The sequence below is a fragment of the Pseudophryne corroboree genome, chromosome 4 (assembly GCF_028390025.1).
Source record: "Pseudophryne corroboree isolate aPseCor3 chromosome 4, aPseCor3.hap2, whole genome shotgun sequence".
Taxonomy (NCBI): Eukaryota; Metazoa; Chordata; class Amphibia; order Anura; family Myobatrachidae; genus Pseudophryne; species Pseudophryne corroboree.
In genome coordinates, this window is record NC_086447.1 from 356,326,166 (window position 1) to 356,347,872 (window position 21,707).

Below are 21,707 nucleotides of genomic sequence, written 5' to 3' on the forward strand. Positions count from 1 at the left end.
GAGTAAGATTAGCGACCCTAGTGGCCGACACAAACACCGGGCCCATCTAGGAGTGGCACTGCAGTGTCACGCAGGATGTCCCTTCCAAAAAACCCTCCCCAAACAGCACATGACGCAAAGAAAAAAAGAGGCGCAATGAGGTAGCTGACTGTGTGAGTAAGATAAGCGACCCTAGTGGCCGACACAAACACCGGGCCCATCTAGGAGTGGCACTGCAGTGTCACGCAGGATGGCCCTTCCAAAAAACATTCCACAAACAGCATTATGACTGACTATGACGGTATAAAGAATGAAAAAAAAACCACGGTTAGGTGGTATATATTGTAATACAATTATGGATGGACGGACTGCCTGCCGAGTTCCGACACAGAGGTAGCCACAGCCGTGAACTACCGCACTGTACACTGGTTGATAAAGAGATAGTAGTATACTCGTAACAACTAGTATGACTGACTATGACGGTATAAAGAATGAAAAAAAAACCACGGTTAGGTGGTATATATTATAATACAATTATGGATGGACGGACTGCCTGCCGACTGCCGACACAGAGGTAGCCACAGCCGTGAACTACCGCACTGTACACTGGTTGATAAAGAGATAGTAGTATACTCGTAACAACTAGTATGACACTATGACGGTATAAAGAATGAAAAAAAAACCACGGTTAGGTGGTATATATTATAATACAATTATGGATGGACGGACTGCCTGCCGAGTGCCGACACAGAGGTAGCCACAGCCGTGAACTACCGCACTGTACACTGGTTGATAAAGAGATAGTAGTATACTCGTAACAACTAGTATGACTGACTATGACGGTATAAAGAATGAAAAAAAAACCACGGTTAGGTGGTATATATTATAATACAATTATGGATGGACGGACTGCCTGCCGACTGCCGACACAGAGGTAGCCACAGCCGTGAACTACCGCACTGTACACTGGTTGATAAAGAGATAGTAGTATACTCGTAACAACTAGTATGACACTATGACGGTATAAAGAATGAAAAAAAAACCACGGTTAGGTGGTATATATTATAATACAATTATGGATGGACGGACTGCCTGCCGACTGCCGACACAGAGGTAGCCACAGCCGTGAACTACCGCACTGTACACTGGTTGATAAAGAGATAGTAGTATACTCGTAACAACTAGTATGACACTATGACGGTATAAAGAATGAAAAAAAAACCACGGTTAGGTGGTATATATTATAATAATACAATTATGGATGGACGGACTGCCTGCCGACTGCCGACACAGAGGTAGCCACAGCCGTGAACTACCGCACTGTACACTGGTTGATAAAGAGATAGTAGTATACTCGTAACAACTAGTATGACTATGACGACGGTATAAAGAAAGAAAAAAAAATACCACGGTTAGGTGGTATATAATTATACAATTATGGATGGACGGACTGCCTGCCGAGTGCCGACTGCCGACACAGAGGTAGCCACAGCCGTGAACTACCGCACTGTACTGTGTCTGCTGCTAATATAGACTGGTTGATAAAGAGATAGTATACAACAATATACTACTATACTGGTGGTCAGGCACTGGTCACCACTAGTCACACTGGCAGTGGCACTCCTGCAGCAAAAGTGTGCACTGTTTAATTTTAAATTAATATAATATTATGTACTCCTGGCTCCTGCTATAACAACCTGCAGTGCTCCCCAGTCTCCCCCACAATTATTATAAGCTTTTATACATTGATGTGCAGCACACTGGGCTGAGCTGAGTGCACACAGACTGAGTCACACTGTGTGACTGCTGTGTATCGTTTTTTTCAGGCAGAGAACGGATATAGCAGAGAACGGATATATTAAATAAAAGTTAACTTAACAACAACTGCACTGGTCACTGTGGTAAACTCTGTCTGCACAATCTCTCTCTCTCTCTCTCTCTTCTAATCTATTCTAATGGAGAGGACGCCAGCCACGTCCTCTCCCTATCAATCTCAATGCACGTGTGAAAATGGCGGCGACGCGCGGCTCCTTATATAGAATCCGAGTCTCGCGAGAATCCGACAGCGTCATGATGACGTTCGGGCGCGCTCGGGTTAACCGAGCAAGGCGGGAAGATCCGAGTCGCTCGGACCCGTGAAAAAAAAAGTGAAGTTCGTGCGGGTTCGGATTCAAAGAAACCGAACCCGCTCATCTCTAATATATACATATATTTATCTAAATATAAGGGGGATGGGGGGTGGGGGGGGGGCAACTGGTATGAACTTGCCTCCGGGCAACTGTGACGAACTTACGCCACTGCGACTGAGTTATTACCAAATTAGTCATTGGTGGAGCTCGCTTCCTGTTGTCACCAGAGATGTTAATCCATATACTCATCTGGTTTACGCCAGGCTGAATGTGACTGACTCTAAGGGCGAAATATCCTTTTGGTACAGCACTCTCATAGCTTTATTGCCCAACCCTAAAGTCAAGGCACAAATTAAGTGGGAGGAGGATTTGGGCCTCGGACTGTCCGATTCCCAATGGAGCAACGTCTATATGTCTTCACATAATATGTCTAAGTGTCTCAACCACACTGAGATGCACATAAAGTTACTGAACAGACTATATCTCACCCTGGATAGACTCCATATGTTCTGGCCCTCATGCTCAAAATTTTGTTGGCGGCAATGTGGGGAACTATGCAATATATTTCACATTTTTTGGTCCTGTCCCCTACTGGTCTCCTTTTGGGCGGCTGTATTTGGTTTCATTAATAATGTCCTCCATATGTCTCCAAGCCCCTCCCCTACTATGGTGTTGCTTCATTTGATGCCGGATACCCTATCCTCCCGACACAAATATGTATTGGGTCACATTCTTATAGCGGCAAAAGCAGCTCTGGCGCAACATTGGAAACAGACTACATTGCCACATATCTCAAAGGTTATTAAAAAAATTTAATTCCATTGTGAGATGGAAACGCAGTTTGTGGAAATGTCGCTTCACCCCCCTGCGAAGCTACCAGATTGGTCATTATGGCAGGAGTATAGAATAAGTAGAGTCCAGTCCCAATCCTTACCGACCACTTCTAGTCCTGGTCCCAACCTGTTCCCTTTGAATGAACCGGATGACTCCCTTGGCCTCAGTTCATAAATACTTTGATCTCTTTGTGCTCATATATGTTCGTGAACTTATATGCAGATATCATATTCAACTTAGATGCATTGTAATTCTGTTATTATGGATGTTTCCCCCCCCCCCCCCTTATAAATGTTTATCAACCCCCCCCCCCCTTCTTACTGTACTTTACCCTTTTTTTTGTTGGAAATAATAAAAAAGTGTTGATGGAAAAAAAGAAATGTGTACTCTATATGCAATTTAATGGACACAGAAGCATGGACACATAAGTTACATTTACTTTTGATTGACGGTACTGAGGAGCAGGGACATGGAGCACTGCAGGGGTGCTGCTAAGGCACAAAATTGTGGCCTATGGGGAGAATGTAAGCCTGGGCATGTCAGTCTCCGCTACTTGTAGCTTGTTTATGAGTAGATGACTATGGGCCTAATTCAGATCTGATCGCACTAGCAAATTTGTTAGCAAATGGACAAAACCATGAGGGTCATTCCGAGTTGATCGCTCGCTGCCATTTTTCACAGCGCAGCGATCAGGGCACTACTGCGCATGCGTATGCACCGCAATGCGCAGGTGCATCGTACGGGTACAAAGCGGATCATTGATGTGCGATGGATTTAACGAAGACTCCATTCGCACAGCCAATTGCAAGGAGATTTAAAGGATAAAGGCGTTTGTGGGTGTCAACTGACCATTTTCTGGGAGTGGTTGGAAAAACGCAGGCGTGTCCAAGCGTTTGCAGGGTGGGTGTCTGACGTCAATTCTGGGACCGGAAAGGCTGAAGTGATCGCAAGGGCTGAGTAAGTCCAGAGCTACTCAGAAACTGCACAAAACTTTTTCGTCCTGCTCGGCTGCACAAGCGTTCGCACACTTGCAAAATGAAAATAGACTCCCCTATAGGCGGCGACTATCTGATCGCAGCACTGCAAAAAATAGCTAGCGAGCGATCAACTCGGAATGAGTGCAGAGAGGGTTAGATTTGGGTGCATAGGTGTGCGCAGGGGTCTCACATGCCTGATGCAGTAATTGCCGAGCAGGCTGATCACTGTCCCCTCTGCGCTGCACCCTGTCAGGACAGCATTACTGACCGGCCGCCTAGGTTAATCAAGGGTGCCACTGCCACCGGCTTTCAAACTCCCGGCTCCACTTCCATGTACAAAACCAGCGTATAATGTGATGTGATTACGTCATGCTGCTCGCACGCCCACCTGCCACATGCCCACCTCTCTCCTTCTATGCTATGCCAATGTCAGCCACTGATGAGAAGCAGCATGCAGCCAGCGTTCCTCTTAGGAAGACAAATTCAATACTGGCAGGCGGCCGGCAGCAGCATTGACACGTCACTCGTTTTTCCAGCAGCGGCAGTACTAGTCTGTGACTGTCAGTGTCAGTGAGTGACTGACTTGTAAGTAAGCTGCTGCAGCTTTGAGGGGAAAGAGAGGAGGAGCCTGACCAGCTGCAGAGGAGCAGTGTAATTGCAGTGAGTGCCATCAGGGGTGTTTGTTTGGTGAACACCACAACACCTGACAATGCATCTGCATTATTAGGATTGGTACAAGTATATTGTGTTGACAATCAATAGATGGTGCTAGACACACCCCTCCGATGGTGCACCCCCTAATAAAATGTGCTGCGCACGCCTATGTTTGGGTGTGGTGTGTTCAAACTGAAATCTAAATTGCAGTGTAAAAAAAAAGAAGCAGGAGTTTTTACCCTGCACAGAAACAAAATAACCCACCCAGATCTAACTCTCTCTGCACATGTTATATCTGCCCCCCCCCCTGTCTGCAGTGCACATGGTTTTGCCCATTAGCGAACACATTTGCTGCTGCGATCAGGTCTGAATTAGGCCCCATGTGTTACTATCCTGTGGTCTGACCTAAAATACACATGCAACGAAGAAGTGTTTGCAAAATAGCACAACAAAAAAGCTCTTTTCACTCATTCACAAATAAATCTGGATTAATGTGGATGAGTGATATTTGGAAATTCAATGTATTCTATTTTAGAAATAATGTAACTGTATTGTAAACCATCCTAACCACCTTTCTGCATCTATCTTAGCTGTCAGCCCTACGCTATATATATAACATCTGGAGAGCAGTGTGAGAACCTCTCCCTAAACCTGGATATTTTCTTTGGAATGTTTTTTGGAACTTTGGCATTTGTCCTGCTGCTTGTCCTGGCCACCTGGTTGGGAATACACCTGTATCGCCAGAGTATACATGAAGATGACAACACAGATGAGTGAGTGACATCTTTTAGTACCTGATCTGCATTTTCATTCTATAATGTCTGTGAGACTCTGTTGATAACTTAGAGTGCAGCGTATTATTACTGGAAGTGCACTGTAGCTATGGTATGCAGATAATTATCTGCAGTACCATACAGCTCAGCTCCTGAATGGTACCCAGGGTTGGTCTGGCACACAGGTGTACAGGAGAAATCACCTGTACAACCCACAGCCTCAGGGCCCCACACCCTCCTATTGGGGTCAGAAACTTGGAGGATCAGGATCATGGCTGAATTTTGGTTTGTTTCTATGAAAGCTACAAGATTAGCCCCACTGCTAATATAAGGGTGGTATTTGACCGTTTTCGGGGAGTGTGTGTAAAAACGCAGGCGTGCCCGATAAAAACGCAGGAGTGGCTGAGGAAACGGCTGGCCGAACGCAGGGCGTGTTTGTGACGTCAAAATAGGAACTAAACAGTCTGAAGTGATCGCTAGCTAGGAGTAAGTCTCAAGCTACTCTGAAACTGCAACATTTTTTTTTTGTAGCAATGCTGCAAACCTTTCGTTCGCACTTCTGCTAAGCAAAGATACACTCCCAGAGGGAGGCGGCTTAGCGTTTGCACTGCTGCTAAATGCAGCTAGCGAGCGATCAACTCGGAATGAGGGCCCTTGTACGCCCACTCTACACGTGTGTGTGTGTGTGTGGGGGGGGTGTGTGTGTGTGTGTGTGTGTGTGTGTGTGTGTGTGTGTGTGTGCCACCTTGTACCTCCCCTCTCTGTAGAAGGAGGGCCTTTCAAAATTCTGCTATGGGGCCCACAGAGTTTTAGATACGCCCCTGCATTCAATGCACAGTTCTCTAGTGCGAAGGGAGGCTGGGGTGACAATGATTTGCATTATGTGACATTTAGGAAGATCTCAGTGTATGAGTGACATAATAGAATCAGTCTTTGCACATCCTCAGTAGTAGAACTAGATATGCCAGCATGCTAAGCACCTCAGTTTTTCTCTATGTTAGATTACAGTTTCTTATAATTATTCTGATTAGTTGTGTTTAGTACTATACAGTGAATATCTGCATTTCCTTTTTTCTTTGTGGAACTACAAGTCACAGCATGATAGCACCTCTTTGTATGTTTGGAAATAGGGTGTGCAGTCCCCCCAAATATACCAGCATACCCTGCCACAGTTTTAGCATGCCCTAACAGCAAATCTGTGGCAAAGGCATGCTGGAATGTGTAGTTCCACTGCAGCTTGAGTGCCACAGGTTGCAAGAGTTTTGAGAATGACACAATTATTAATTTTCAAGTCTGCTGCCTCAGTTTTTATGATGGCAATTTGCATATACTCCAGAATATCATGAAGGGTGATCAGATGAATTGCAATTAATTACAAAGTCTCTCTTTGCCATGACAATGAACTTTGAGCCTAATTAAGACCTGATCGCTCCTCTACGAATTTGCATAGGTTTGTGATCGGATAGTCGCTGCCCAGACAAAGTGAAAATCCGCCCCGTGCAAGTCTGCAAAAAGCTTTACGAATGACGGTCAGCTGCAAATCCGTTTTCAACTCACTCACCATCGAATATTTTTTCCAGTCTGTGCGTAGCCCAGGACTTACTCCTACAGTGCAAAAGAAACAGGCTGATCGGGGCCGGAGCTGACATTACACACTCTCCCCGAAAATACTTGGGAATGCCTGTGTTTTCCTGACACTCTCAAAAAAACGGCCAGTTACAACCCCCAAACATCTGCTTCCTGTCAATCAACTTGCGTATGGCTAGCGTTCAAAACAATCGCTGGATTCTTTTGCAGTTTTGCTTTTTGCGTGTGCACTACGATCCGTATGCGTGCGCAGTCAAACAGTAATCGTCCACCTTGCGAATTTGAACATCAGCGATCAGGTCTGAATTAGGCCCTTAATCCCCCAAACAACATTTTCACTGCATTTCAGCCCTGCCACAAAAGGACCAGCTGACATCATGTCAGTGATTCCCTCGTTAACACAGGTGAGACGAGGACAAGGCTGGAGATCACTCTGTCATGCTGATTGAGTTAGAATAACAGACTGGAAGCTTTAAAAGGAGGTTGGTGCTTGAAATCATTGTTCTTCCTCTGTTAACCATGGTTACCTGCAAGGAAACACGTGCAGTCATGATTGCTTTGCACAAAAAGGGCTTCACAAGCAAGGATATTGCTGCTAGTAAGATTGCACCTAAATCAATCATTTATGAGATAATCAAGAACTTCAAGGAGAGAGGTTCAATAGTTGTGAAGAAGGCTTCAGGGTGCCCAAGAATGTCCAGCAAGCACCAGAATTGTCTCCTAAATTGATTCAGCTGCGGGATCAGGGCCCCACCAGTGCAGAGCTTGCTCGGGAATGGCAGCAGGCAGGTGTGAGTGCATCTGCATGCACAGTAAGGCGAAGACTTTTGGAGGATGGCCTGGTGTCAAGAAGGGTAGCAAAGAAGTCACTTCTCTCCAGGAAAAACATTAGGGACAGACTGATATTCTGCAAAAGGTACAGGGATTGGAGTGCTGAGGACTGGGGTACAGTGATTTTTTTCTGATGAATCCTCTTTCAGATTGTTTGGGGCATCTGGAAAAACGCTTGTCCAGAGAAGGAAAGTTGTGCGCTGCCACCAGTCCTGTGTCATGCGAGTAAAGCATCCTGAGACCATTCATATGTGGGGTTGCTTTTTAGCCAAGGGAGTAGGCTCATTCACGATTTTGCCTAAGAACACTGCCATGAATAAAGAGTGGTACCAAAACATCCTCCAAGAACAGTTTGGTGATGAACAATGCCTTTTCCAGCATGATGGAGCACCTTGCCATAAGGCAAAGTGATAACTAAGTGTCTTGGGCAACAAAACATCCAAATTTTGGGTCCATGGCAGGAGACTCCCCAGACCTTAAACCCATTGAGCACTTGTGGTAAATTCTCAAAAGGGTGGGTGGACCAACAAAAAACCACAAATTCTGACAAACTCCAAACATTGATTAGGTAAGAATGGGCGCCCATCAGTCAGTATGTGGCCCAGAAGTTGATTGACAGCATGCCAGGGCGAATTGCAGAGGTCTTGAAAAAGAAGGGTCAACACTGCAAATATTGACTCTTTGCATAAATTTAATGTATTTGTCAATAAAAGCCTTGACACTTATGAAATGCTTGTAATTTTACTTCAGTATACCATAGTAACATCTGACAAAAAGGTCTAAAAACACTGAAGCAGCAAACTGTGAAAATCAATACTTCTGTCATTCTCAAAACTTTTGGCCATGGCTGTACATTTATCAACCATGAATGGTCAGCATTTTTATTGTTTTCTCTGTGTACACATTTTGGTTATCACATTTTGACTGTGTCTATATATAAGAGCAGATTCATTTAACCGCTGTGTTTCCCAAGCAGCTAAGGCTTTAAGTTTAGCACCCAAAACTATTCAATTATTTGAAATTTTAATGTGTGTTAAACCTACGGCTAATGCTTATTAGCAGAGTTGGACTGGCCCACAGGGCTACAGGGAAACCCCGGGTGGGCCCCACTGCCCGGGGGCCCCTCCTCCTCCTATAGTGATCAGGTTCCAGACTGTGCTCTTGAATTATACATTATACATATGTTACCTTATACTGCACAGGACTATGATGTATTCTCTACAGTGCATTGCCAGTATTTATCTGGTACATTATCATGCACGCACTTAGCAGTATATTTGTCAAGGGACTCAGCCCATGCACTCACTAATGGTTAGGCAAACCAATGTAGCGGCTGGCCACACCCCCTCTGGAGACTGACCACACCCCTGAACATGGGCCCCTACAACAGCATTCCCCGGTGGGCCCTTCATTCCTAATTCCGACACTGCTTGTTACTCCACACGGTAAGGCCTAGAGGGTGCATATAATGCATTAAGTACACACACAGAGGCTTATGGTTCAGGATAGTGACATTAATTGAATAGCCCAGGCAGAACTAATTGAATCTGCCCCATTGCTGTGCCTACATTTTGCTTGTTGACATTTTGACTGTCAACAATTATTTTTACCATGTTAACATTCTGTCAGTCGACATTATGGTTCAACCTTATGATTGTCTAGATTTTCATTGACTATATTTTGACTACAGTACTTCCTGTAAAAATTGACAGAACAGCATAGAATTTCCTATAGTTAGGGTTTCCATTGCATGCCAGTTATGGTGTACCTTACAGACATGTTTGCTGTATATTTCACTATCTTTGCTCTTTTCCAGTATTTGTACTCCATTTTCTAACACCTATATTTCTTGGTTTGCCTTGGGGCTCCTCTTCTAATATGCATTGTGTCTTTCTTCAGGATGTATCAATCTCAATTTAGCTGGGCAGCATCCCTGTTTCCAAGTAAGTGCAACTTTATTTACTACACTTATATGAATTTTTTAAGGTGGTAAAATGGGGTGTGGTACATAATATTGACATTCAAAATGTCATCATGGTTTGTATGCCGACATGGATGTTATGCTGCCGTGTGACATGTTGACATGCACAATGTCGACATACTGTTTTTCTACTGTTAGAGCCCAAAACCTAATTCTAAACCTAAATCTGTAATGTAGACATTGTCATTATCAACATTCACATTGTCAACATTATGTCCGTGTCGACCTTGTGATTGCCGACGTGTTAGTGATCAAAATAATATCCATATCGACATTCTACATGTTAATCACTACATACCGTTAAAATGTATTTTCAAATATATTTAGTGTCAGAATGATCTTGTTACTATTACTGAGAATTTAGTTTTGTTTGTATAAACTTTTGTAGCTTTTGAAAGGCTGGAAGAATATTACAGACCAACTTTAAGCCTAGAAAAAGACACACCACAGTTGGTCAACTGGAAGCCGCAGCTGGATAAAGTTGACTATTCCATGCAGGTATGTGTATATGATCAGTGCGCTCGTCCAGTTCAAAAATGCCTTACTGCTTAATGTGGTCACAAAGCCACAGATAAATCAGTCAAATAACTAGTTCAAAGTATGTAAATTCTTCCAAATCTGCTGTTGGCTTAATAGCCAACAGTCCACACTCTCTCCGCTTTATCGGGTGGCTGCTCAGTTTTTCAAAAAGTGCCACTAGGTATACGTAGCCCAAAGGAAATCTGAAATCAAAGGGAGGAACAAAAAGAGCGCCTATGGTGTAGTATTTTTCAAACAATTCTGTCACACGCAAGAATAATGTTGCGTACCGGATTACGGCTTGACATAAGGCCAATCAGTCCCACGTCCTTTAGTACAGGTGTCCACTGGGATCAGATAAACCAAAGGTTTGCGCATATCACTATAGGTACTGTGTCCATGTCTTCATATGGTGATCAAACAGACCTTGGGTAATATATCAAGGCTTGATTCATCAGTTTGTATCAAGAAGCAAAATGTATTTACTAATACATAAAAAATAAATAATAAAAATAGCTTAGCTCAATAACATGAAGTGTCAGTAGTATTGAGTCAGCAGATCAAGTTCTCAACGCGTTTCGCCCAATCCTGGGCTTCATCAGGAGATTACATCATGTTGTACTGGGGTCCTACTTATACCCCTTTCAATTGCCACCTTATTATGCAAATTACTTCCGGTCCGCATCGGGAAATTTGATCTAGATGAAGGGAGTATTGAAAAGAATGTAGTTTAAGTAAGAGACGGAAAAGCACATGAGGGAAGAGGGCCCTGCTCGTGAAAGCTTACATTCTAAAGGGGAGAGGAACACAGGCAGGGGTTAAACAGATGGGGTAGAAAGTGAGCGTGATACAGAGGGCTTAGGATGACAGATGCCTGGGTTTGGTGAAGAAGTGGATCTTGAGAGCCCATTTGAAGTTGGGGAGTGGGTATGTGGAGGGGCCAGGGAACGGATAAGGGCCATGACTTCATCACCAGATACATGGGAGAAAAATATCAGTGTTGGTAAAAGGGATGGGGAGGGGTGGTAAGGGAAAGGTTGTGGCTAGCTACTGATGGTTTGGTGGGATGTGATATCCTGATGTAAGTGGACACATCTGTATGGAGACAATTTTGGATGTGAAGTAAGTGGCAAAGTCAATGTGGTAATGCAGTAGAGTGGGTGCAGTGTATACATAACTGGAGCTCCTTTGTGCTTATTGTCAGCTGAATCCGCTTCTCAACAATGTCGAGGTAAGTAACTGTTCTTTGTGTCACCTGTATAACTGAGGCAGAAGGACAAGGAGACCGCCAGGAAGACAAAACCCAAACACTGTATACTCAAGGACCACTACGCATGAGAACGGTGACAACCATTTATTGAATGGGGAGTTACTCATCACCGCTGCAAATTAATTCCGGTTATGATCAATTGCATTTATTACTCATCATTGCAATATGCCAGTTAGGTTAGGGTCTATAACAGTAACCACAGATTATGAACTTGAAAGGCACATACTGTAAATGGTTTAGTCAAACAACCACATAAATCATGTGCAACATCAAACGTAAGGTACAATTACCCATTTGGCTATGTTAAGGCAAGTAATATCCTGGCACTAAATTGGCACAATGGGGGTGATTCCGAGTTGTTCGCTCGCAAGCTGCTTTTAGCAGCTTTGCACACGCTAAGCCGCCGCCTACTGGGGTGAATCTTAGTTTATCAAAATTGCGAATGAAAGATTAGCAGAATTGCGAATAGACACTTCTTAGCAGTTTCTGAGTAGCTCCAGACTTACTCGGCATCTGCGATCAGTTCAGTCAGTTTCGTTCCTGGTTTGACGTCACAAACACACCCAGCTATCGCCCAGACACTCCCCCGTTTCTTCAGACACTCCCGCGTTTTTCCCAGAAACGGTAGCGTTTTTTCACACACACCCATAAAACGGCCTGTTTCCGCCCAGAAACACCCACTTCCTGTCAATCACATTACGATCACCAGAACGAAGAAAAAACCTTGTAATGACGTGAGTAAAATACCTAACTGCATAGCAAATTTACTTGGCGCAGTCGCACTGCGGACATTGCGCATGCGCATTAGCGACTAATTGCTCCGTTGCGGAAAAAAAATAACGAGCGATCAACTCGGAATGACCACCAATATCTAAACTGTCCCCAGGGTGGTGCTGTGCACCAAATAATAACGTTCAGTTTTTGCGCTTTGGTTTCCGTTTGATATCAGTGTCTCTGAGTAGGAAAACATGCACATTAATGGTGAACTCCTGGGATAATGTCAATGAATACCAGATGAGTATTTGTAGGGAAACTTGCAGGAAGGGTAATTTGGAATGTAACACAGCGGTAATTAATCACTAGGTGTTACCGGTATTTGTATCCAAGAGAAAGGTGATTCACTTAACACAGGTACGTGCTAGAATGTTCATTAGGGAACCAGAAAGAATGGATAAAGTGTCACTCCACACATACAGTCACATAGTGTAACCTGGTGGGGTATAAACCAGTTCTAGCTGGTGGAAAGGAAACAAGGAATCGCACACAAAAAAGTACGGTGAGGTGGCTGTTAAACCCCAATAGTTCACATCAGGGTTTCTATCCCTAGTCTGGGTTTTAAAGCAACAAGTAAATAAAGTTTGTGTAGGCTGTCCCGGCATGGAGCATAATCAAGGCACTTTTGATTAATGTAGTTAACAATCTGCTCGGGTAATCAAGTCTCGTTGTCAGGGATAGGGCTACAACTCTCCAGTGTCTCACTGCATCTCACGGCCATGCGGGTTACTAGCTCGTGAGCAAAGGGCTGTTGAGTCTCTGCCTTTGATATTGAGGGGCAGGCGAATCACTCTTTACACTGGGGGGACAGACCCAACAACATATCAGTTGGCTGGAATGGGGTGCGACAGTGTACCTGCAGAGATGGATGGAGCTCCTGCTGGCTGCCTTCTTGCTCTTGGACACCACAGCCCCTCCTGTGTGCTGGCCGCCGGGTTCCCACTTTCAGCTGCTCTGCCCACGTGTGCTCCCTTCCCTCTGGCCACCCAGTGACAGCTGTCTGCAGCGCAGTGTCGCCTCTTCCTATCAGGCGGCTGGCGGGGAGCTCCGGTGTCTCCATCTCCTTGTGCAGTGGCCGTCGTTCCTCCGGCACTGTGTCCAGCCACGTCTCTCCTCTCCTCACTTACACGCGGCGGCTCTCTCTCTCCCTCTCCCCACGTTGATCAGGCTGACTCCTCCTCTTCTTCTTTGCACCCTTTCTCTCCTCCAATCTCCGGGACTGAGTCCAGGGCTTCCCGCTCCCAGGGATCTGGCCAGACTACCCTGGGTCCCAGTGCCCCACAGCTCAGATCTCTCTCTCTGGGTTGTTGCTAGGCAACCAGGTAAGGGACTTAACCCTTACAGTGTCAATTAATAGGGGTTCCTTTAGGCAGCGCTGGCTACAATTATGGCTGCAACAGCATGCAGGAGGGGTATCCCAGACGTGGGTACCACATCAAGAGCAGAGAGTGAGGTGTGGAGATGAGGTGCAGGTTGCCAGAAGAGGAAATTAAGAGTGGCAAAGAGATGCTGAGGGTTAGAAGACTGGAAGGAGATGAGGTTTTTGAAGAGTGACTGTTTAGTGAGGGAAAGGGTAGCACTGAAGCATACCTCCCAACATTCAAAATGCAGGAAGAGGGACATCCGAGTGCATTTAGCCGCCCCGGAAAGGGGACGTGACCTGTTGGAAAGGGGGCGTGGCTTCGCGGGAGAGCCCACAGACGCGAACCACGTCTCTGTTTTCGGCACTGAGGGGGCAGGCTTAGCGCTCTGCGAGCTGCTGGCATACACTCTCGCCCTCTGACTCCACTGAATAGATGCTGTGCGCATGCACACAGCTCTATCCACCGTTTCTCTGCTAAGCAGAGCAGTGATGACAGGAGCCTCCCAACTGCCCCTCCTGCGGGTGGGACAGCGGGACAGTCCCAAAAAAACGGGACTGTCCGCGAAAATCTGGATATTTGGGAGGTATGCTGAAGGATGAGAGCATAAGTTTGAAATGGAGGAAGTCTGCCTTAGCGCATGTTTTTCTGCACTGTCCGCCCTCACACCAGATGAGTCGAGACAAACAATCCCCAATTATTAGATATATTTTATTGTTCTGTACTTATTTATCTAATTAAATACATTTTTCTTCTTTACCTTTATAAAAAGTTCACCTCTGACCATTTTTTTTTTGTAACTATTTTATCTTCTAGATGAAAATAAAACGCCCGGAAGTTAAACTTGACTTGAGTGAATAGAAAATCAAAACAAAGTTGTATATGCACATTGCTCTCTCCTATACGATGGAAATATTTGTATGCTGGCCAGTACAAGGAAGTGACAAATCCAGTGTCAAATCTGAACTCCACGTCTTAAGGAAGTCAGAAGGCTGTACAATGATGATGGAACAGATACGGGAGCATGTAGTGATTTAACTTGTGTATGGGTCAATATTTTTCAAAAAAAGTGAACTATTTAATATATGGAAAAACGTAAATATAATGCAGTGCAATAAGATAATGTTATAACAATTCATCTCTGGGGACTTCAATGTCTCCAACAAAGCAGGAATTGCACAATTGTCCAGTATAATGCACTGTTTCTTTTATTGCCTACCGTTAACAATGATGAATATATTTTCGTAACTGCTTTATATTGGTTTTTAAATTAATTTTGTATCTTAAGTATTCAATTACATGTTTAATAATATACATTGTATATAAGAACTTTATAAATCAGAACTTTAAAATATGATATTGTGATTTTAACAGAAATAAACAGAAATGTCTCATTCTATTTTTATACCTGACAAATGTAATAAATAAAATGTATTCAAATTATTTTCAATTTGTAGTGAAAATGGTAAGAAATCTTTGTGTCCCTATGTATCTGTGTGTAAAGTAATTTCAGCTGCCTTGGTATTAGGAGCTTCTATGAATCACAAAATGGGTGTAGTATGTTATGCCGGTGGTCAGCTTCCCGGCGCCCAGTATACCGACACCGGGATACTGAATACCACCCCACAAAATACGTGTAGGTGAATACCAGGAAGCAGAAAGACTAACTGCAAAATATAATTGCTCCAATAATGTATATGGGATTCCAATGTATAGACAAGGTCGATCTATGAAAGGTCGACACTGGAAAAGGTCGACAGGTACAAAAGGTCAACAGGTTCAAATAGTCGACAAAACTTTTCAAGGGAGTTTGCACTTTTTACACCTTTTTAATCCATGTGGATACAGCATGGCGAGCGGTACACTAATTGGGGTTCCCTGTGTCCTGATGGTGAAAACGACACAAAAAATAATAGAAAGTGGTGTCAACCTATTTGTGTCGACCATTTCCTGTGTCAGCCTTTCCATATGTTGACCTTTGTACCTGTCGACCTTTCCATGTGTCTACCTTGCATAGGTCGACCTTTTATCCATGTTGACATTTTGTCAGTGGCAACCTACTGTATGTCGAACATATGGGCTCGACCTAATGACTGTTGACCTAGACATTGTAGATATTCTATACCACATCTGTATAGAATATGTGTACTCCCAGTAGAAACATGGAAACAAGAGAGGAAAGACAAGGCACAAATATTCCTGTGTCAAATACTATAACTAATATATTCTAATAGTAAAACAGAGGATGCCTGAGCCAAATAATTGGTTAATAGTTAGACATGTGGCAGTTTGTGCCCAATACCTTAGTGAGGTCACTACAGTAGGTTAAAGGAAATTATGTTAAGTTTTTTTTAGACCACCAATAGCTGCCTCAACTATCTCTAGTTAACAGGTATACTACGTCAAAATGCTAACCATTTAGAACTACTGTATAATGACTTCAAAAAGGATTAACCTTAATCTAAAATTATTTCCAAAATTCTAATTTTAAAATACTCTAGGCCATGTTGAGGCATTACATAATTTACTAAGATGGGAGGTTTCTTTTTTAGAACTGGGGATGTTGCCCATAGCAACCAATCAGATTTTATCTATTATCTTCTAGAAGCAGCTAGAATATTAAGTAGAATCTGATAGGTTGCTATGAGAAACATCACCAGTTCAAAAAATCTCCCAGTTTAGTAAATTTATCCTTATGAATCATATATAGGGGACCGCCACTTGGAAATATCAAAATAGAATAGTTGGAAGTATAAAACAATAATCACATTTATTAAAATACAAATAATAGGGGCAGGGTGTCAAATATATCATATATCTGGAACAAGGTTTAAAATTTGCATTAACCCCTTAAGCGACATGCTCGAAAAATCTCTGGGGCCAGCTCCACTGGAGAGACTGGCTATCCTAGATGATTTCCGGGGCATGCCTAGCTCTTCTCCCCCTCCTTCCTCGTATTCCGCTCGGGTGGCGGAGTTTAGAAGAATGATGCGGTTGTTTCGTGATGTCACGCTGCAACTGCATCATTCCGCAAAACTCCAAGTGGAGTATGAGGGAGGAGGGGGGGTGTATATTTGTCCACCAGCAAATATACACCCCCTTGGCAACGAGCATTCCCCTTGGCAATGGCCATTACCCTTGGCAACGAACATGGATCCCAGAGCATGAAACCCCTGGCAACGAGCATGACACCCAGCGCATGAAACGCCAGGCAACAAGCAGGTAATTCATTTAAAAATCCACCCTGGGAGGTGTGATATAGTAAAAATAAAGTCACGACTGAAGCAGTTAATGGTTCCGGAACTTAAGAGTTCTATCTACTGTAACAGTCAATTACTTGAACCAATTAAGCAGCAAGGTACAGTATCACCCAGATATGGTGGGTAGACATCCAAAACAGTCTTCCTTAGCAGTGAATTGCTGACATGGTAGGCTGTGAAGGGTAAACACAGTCCATTACTTGTGAAATTAAAATTCTGTCAGGAGTCCAAACTGGTCCAGTAAATGGGTGGCATAAATACAGAAACATACTGCTGTCTCTCCTCTTTATTCCAGGATACATTACTAATTATGTCATTAAGATTTCTTTATTACCCTTCTTTTATTTTATGCACAGAATATTTAGATTGTTATCTAACTACTGCAGAGTTCACACACTTTATGCATTGCTATTTGCAAAACCAAACTGATAATCCACTGGCAAAACACTGTTTTTATATATACTTTTTAGAAATGAATCAAAATTTAAATGTTGCCTAGGGAGAGATTGTCTGAATAAATTGTGTGCCCATCAATACTAAACTATTCAATCATATCTTGACTACCACTGTGCTATTGATTGAAGGGATCTGGTTATGTGTCGTAGGATCGACACGTGACCGTGATCCCTAGATGCTCCTGCTGCGCTCCAACTACTGCTACCTGACTTTATCGGTGATGAAGCATGGCAGTCACGTGTTCTGTAGCATCACGTGGCAGGGCCTGGAGTGCACCACTGCTGCGACTCTGTTATCAGAGATGCTGCACACTGGGACCATGTGACCTCAGTCTGCCCATGATGTGGCTCACTGCAGAAAGATTGACATCTAGCCGGCTTCAGTCACGTGTGCCATGCAAGTCATATGACAGGAAACCGGACCTATAACACACATAAGGTATGATAATCTGTTTCATTATTTGTTTGTATGGGTGGCCATCAGTGAGTTATCCATTGATGGTCTCCATCGATGATATAATTGAAGGACAACCTGGATGGTGTAAAACCATCTGTAAGGGAACCATCAATGGTTTTACCCATCGATGTCACCCCTGCATTACTGTAAAATAAACTGTGGGCCAATCAGAGCCCAGGAGCGGGGCTTCACAGGTATCAGGAGTCGGGGCTAAGATTCGTGCCCTGACACTTTGAGGTGGAAAAAAATCGGTAGCAGTGAGCCACCGATGGAGGGAAACCATTTGGTTCTTCCCCATCGATGGTAAAAGTATTCAACATTGGTCATAGACCAGCAATTATTTCAAATCATCGATGGTCGATGGACATTCATATTTGTTTGCTTTTTTTATTGACTCAAGTGAAAAATATCTTTAAGTTCACCATTAGTACAGGTTGAGTATCCCATATCCATAATGCTTGGGGCCAGAAGTATTTTGTATGTAGGATTTTTCCGTATTTTGGAATAATTGCATACCATAATGAGATATCATGGCGATGGGACCTAAGTCTAAGCACAGAATGCATTTATGTTTCATATACACTTTATACACACTGCAGGAAGGTAATTTTAGACAATTTTTTTTAATAAATTTGTGCATTAAACAAAGTGTGTGTACATTCACACAATTCACTATGTTTCATATATACCTTATACACACAGCCTAAAAGTCATTTAATGCAATATTTTTTAATAACTCTGTGTATTAAACAAAATTTGTGTGCATTAATCAGAAAACAAAGGTTTCACTATCTCACTCTAATCCAAAAATTCTGTATGTCAGAATATTTTGTATTTTGGAATATTTGGATATGGGATACTCAACCTGTAACAGGTTTATTTTGGATTTCCACAAAATATTTTATATTGACGTTTGTTGGATGGTTAAATGTTTTTAATTATGCATAATATGCAGCTGTTATGGATATTGGCCCTCATTCCGAGTCGTTCGCTCGGTATATCGCATCGCAGTGAAATTCCGCTTAGTACGCATGCGCAATATTCGCACTGCGACTGCGCCAAGTAATTTAACAATGAAGATAGTATTTTTACTCACAGCTTTTTCTTCGCTCCGGCGATCGTAATGTGATTGACAGGAAATGGGTGTTACTGGGCGGAAACACAGCGTTTTATGGGCGTGTGGTTGAAAACGCTACCGTTTCCGGAAAAAACGCAGGAGTGGCTGGAGAAACGGAGGAGTGGCTGGGCGAACGCTGGGTGTGTTTGTGACGTCAAACCAGGAACGACAAGCACTGAACTGATCGCACAGGCAGAGTAAGTCTGAAGCTACTCTGAAACTGCTAAGTAGTTTGTAATCGCAATATTGCGAATACATCGGTCGCAATTTTAAGAAGCTAAGATACACTCCCAGTAGGCGTAGGCTTAGCGTGTGTAACTCTGCTAAATTCGCCTTGCGACCGATCAACTCGGAATGAGGGCCATTATAATTAAGGTGGTATATAAAGGCTCCCAGGACACACTGACATTATACTTCTGATGAAACTGGGTAACTTTGCCCAGGGAAACGCATTAAGGTTTACCTTTGAAGCATTGTTATTTTTCTGGATTTATACCACCCATTTACTAGACCAGTTTAGATTCCTGACAGAGTTTTGATTTCACAACTATTGGACTGTGTTTATGCTCCACCTAAACTACAAAACCTGCAGCACATGGATGCTTAGTGGATTACCCTCACAGCCTGAGATGCAGCAAGCTAAAAAAAAAAAAAAAACCCTGCTTTGGACATCTATCCACCATATCTGGGTATTATCTTGTTGCTTAATTGGTTTCAGTAGTTGACTGTTGGACATATGTGGTCTAATTCAAGGTTGATTGCAAAACAACATTTTCTTCTAATGGACAAAACCATGTGCACTGCAAGTGGCGATGATACAGAGAGAATAAGATTTGGGTGGGTTATTTTGTTTCTGTACGGGTTAAATACTAGCTGCTTTATTTTTACACTGCAATTTATATTTCAGTTTGAACACACCCCACCCAAATCTAACTCTCTCTACTCATGTTATATCTGCCCCACCTGCAGTGCACATGGTTTTGCCCATTAGAGGAAAATTTTGTTTTGCAATCAACCTTGAATTAGGCCCATAGTCCTGAGACAGATCTCTTAAGTTCAGGATCCATTAATGTGGCAAATTTTAAACCTTGTTTCAGATATGATATATTGACATTTTATTATTTTAATCAATGTGATTATTGTTTTATACTTTATCCATCCAATTATTCTATTTTGATATTTACAAGCGCCGGTCCACTATATATTTCTAACTTTTAGCCTAATTAGGGCTGACAAACGCACTCTGGCTTCTATTGATAGTGCATTGGGTGTTTTTTCTCCTACTCTATGTATCATGTTTTTGAGAGGAGGTCAGGAGGTGTTCTCTGGCCAGTGGGGAAAGGAGAGCATAAGGCGGTCTCTGGCTGGAGGGGGAGAGGAGGGCAGGTGGCGGACTCTGGTTTCGGAGGAGAGAAGAAGGAGGTCTACAGTTACTATGGAGCATGCTATGAAGAGACTACAAAGGAGGAATGCAAGTTATGAAGAGGAGATGAGCTATGAGTGGATCAGTGTGTGCTATGAGGGGGGTTGTAAACTGCAAGGGGACAGTGAATTTTGAGTGGGGCAATGAGTGCTGCAAGGGTGGTAGTAAGTTGTGAGGGAGTAATGTAGGGAGCAGTAAGAGCTGCAAGGGGGTAAGTGTGATATTTAGGGAGCTAAAATGTTAGATGCAAGCAGTAATACGTCCATTTTATTGCATATTTAGGGACATCATTTAGCCCAACATCTAGCAGGTTTGTGCTTGTTATAATTTCAGGAGATTACAAAATTAATTTGTTTTAAATTTATTACACTGTTGGTTTTATTTACGAAGTGTCCGGTTGTATCATATTTATGCACAAAATTTAAAATGGCAATGATTTTACTAGCTAGTAAAATCATTGGCGATGCTTTGTAAATAAATCCATGTATGTGCCACATGCAGTGTAATCAATGGAGAAGATTTTTTTTGGGGTGGGAGTGGGGGCCCAAAGCATATTTTTGCACCTGAGCCCACTACTCACTAGTTCCACCACTGCTCTAGGTCTACTCATGGTCAAAACATTGAAATCTCACAGTTACCCTAGATGGCAAACCTCTATTTTTAAGCATGCCAGCCCCTGGGCCAAATTAATCCCTCTGTTGACAAACAGAAATAGCCCACACCAATTGTTACTCTATTATAAAAACCCAATATATAGTGTATGCACTAAAAACTTGAGTATATTAAAATTCTTTAAAAATACTGAAACCCATTGTGTGCTGAATGCCAGTAACAGCAGTCTAAGCTATGTAATGGAGAGTCTTTATTACTACTGTCACAGGTTTCATTTCACAATTTGTACAATGGGCTCCAGTGACCAATGTAAATATGCAGTAACTTGCAGATACCTTTCTGTTTGAACATAAATCAATTACTCTTTGCATCATATGATAATAGACTAGTTTGATGTGATGATCAGGTCTCTGTGTCAACCTGTGTCCCCCCTGACCAGCCCCAGCAGCTACTCACCAGCACATTCCCCTTCATTTTAGCCATTTTGATCATCAGCTTATTCTTCATGTTGGCTTGCTCCTGGTTGGGTGTGTGGGAACTTCCTAGATAGGTCACATAACACTCCATGCCCCTCTTCGTGAGGCAGATCTGATAGCTGTCTCCCCTTGAGCTTATTTTTCAGTATAGTGCGGCCCCCCTATATTTCTTCCGGAGGCTAAGCACTGCAAATTTGTTCAGTTTTGATTATAAATATGATTAGAATAACACAAAGAT

The 21,707-nt window shown here is 43.0% G+C and overlaps 1 protein-coding gene across 1 annotated transcript in view; it reads left to right on the forward strand.

Moving 5' to 3' along the window:
- LOC134909538 (mucin-4-like) overlaps positions 1-15,058 on the forward strand; it is a 278,478-nt gene extending 263,420 nt beyond the window's left edge. The window contains exons 26-29 of the mRNA XM_063916527.1: positions 5,164-5,346; positions 9,664-9,707; positions 10,134-10,243; positions 14,486-15,058. Coding sequence (XP_063772597.1) covers positions 5,164-5,346; positions 9,664-9,707; positions 10,134-10,243; positions 14,486-14,530 — 382 coding nt within the window. The 3' untranslated portion in view covers positions 14,531-15,058. The remainder of the gene's footprint in view (positions 1-5,163; positions 5,347-9,663; positions 9,708-10,133; positions 10,244-14,485) is intronic.
- The last annotated feature ends 6,649 nt before the right edge of the window (positions 15,059-21,707 follow it).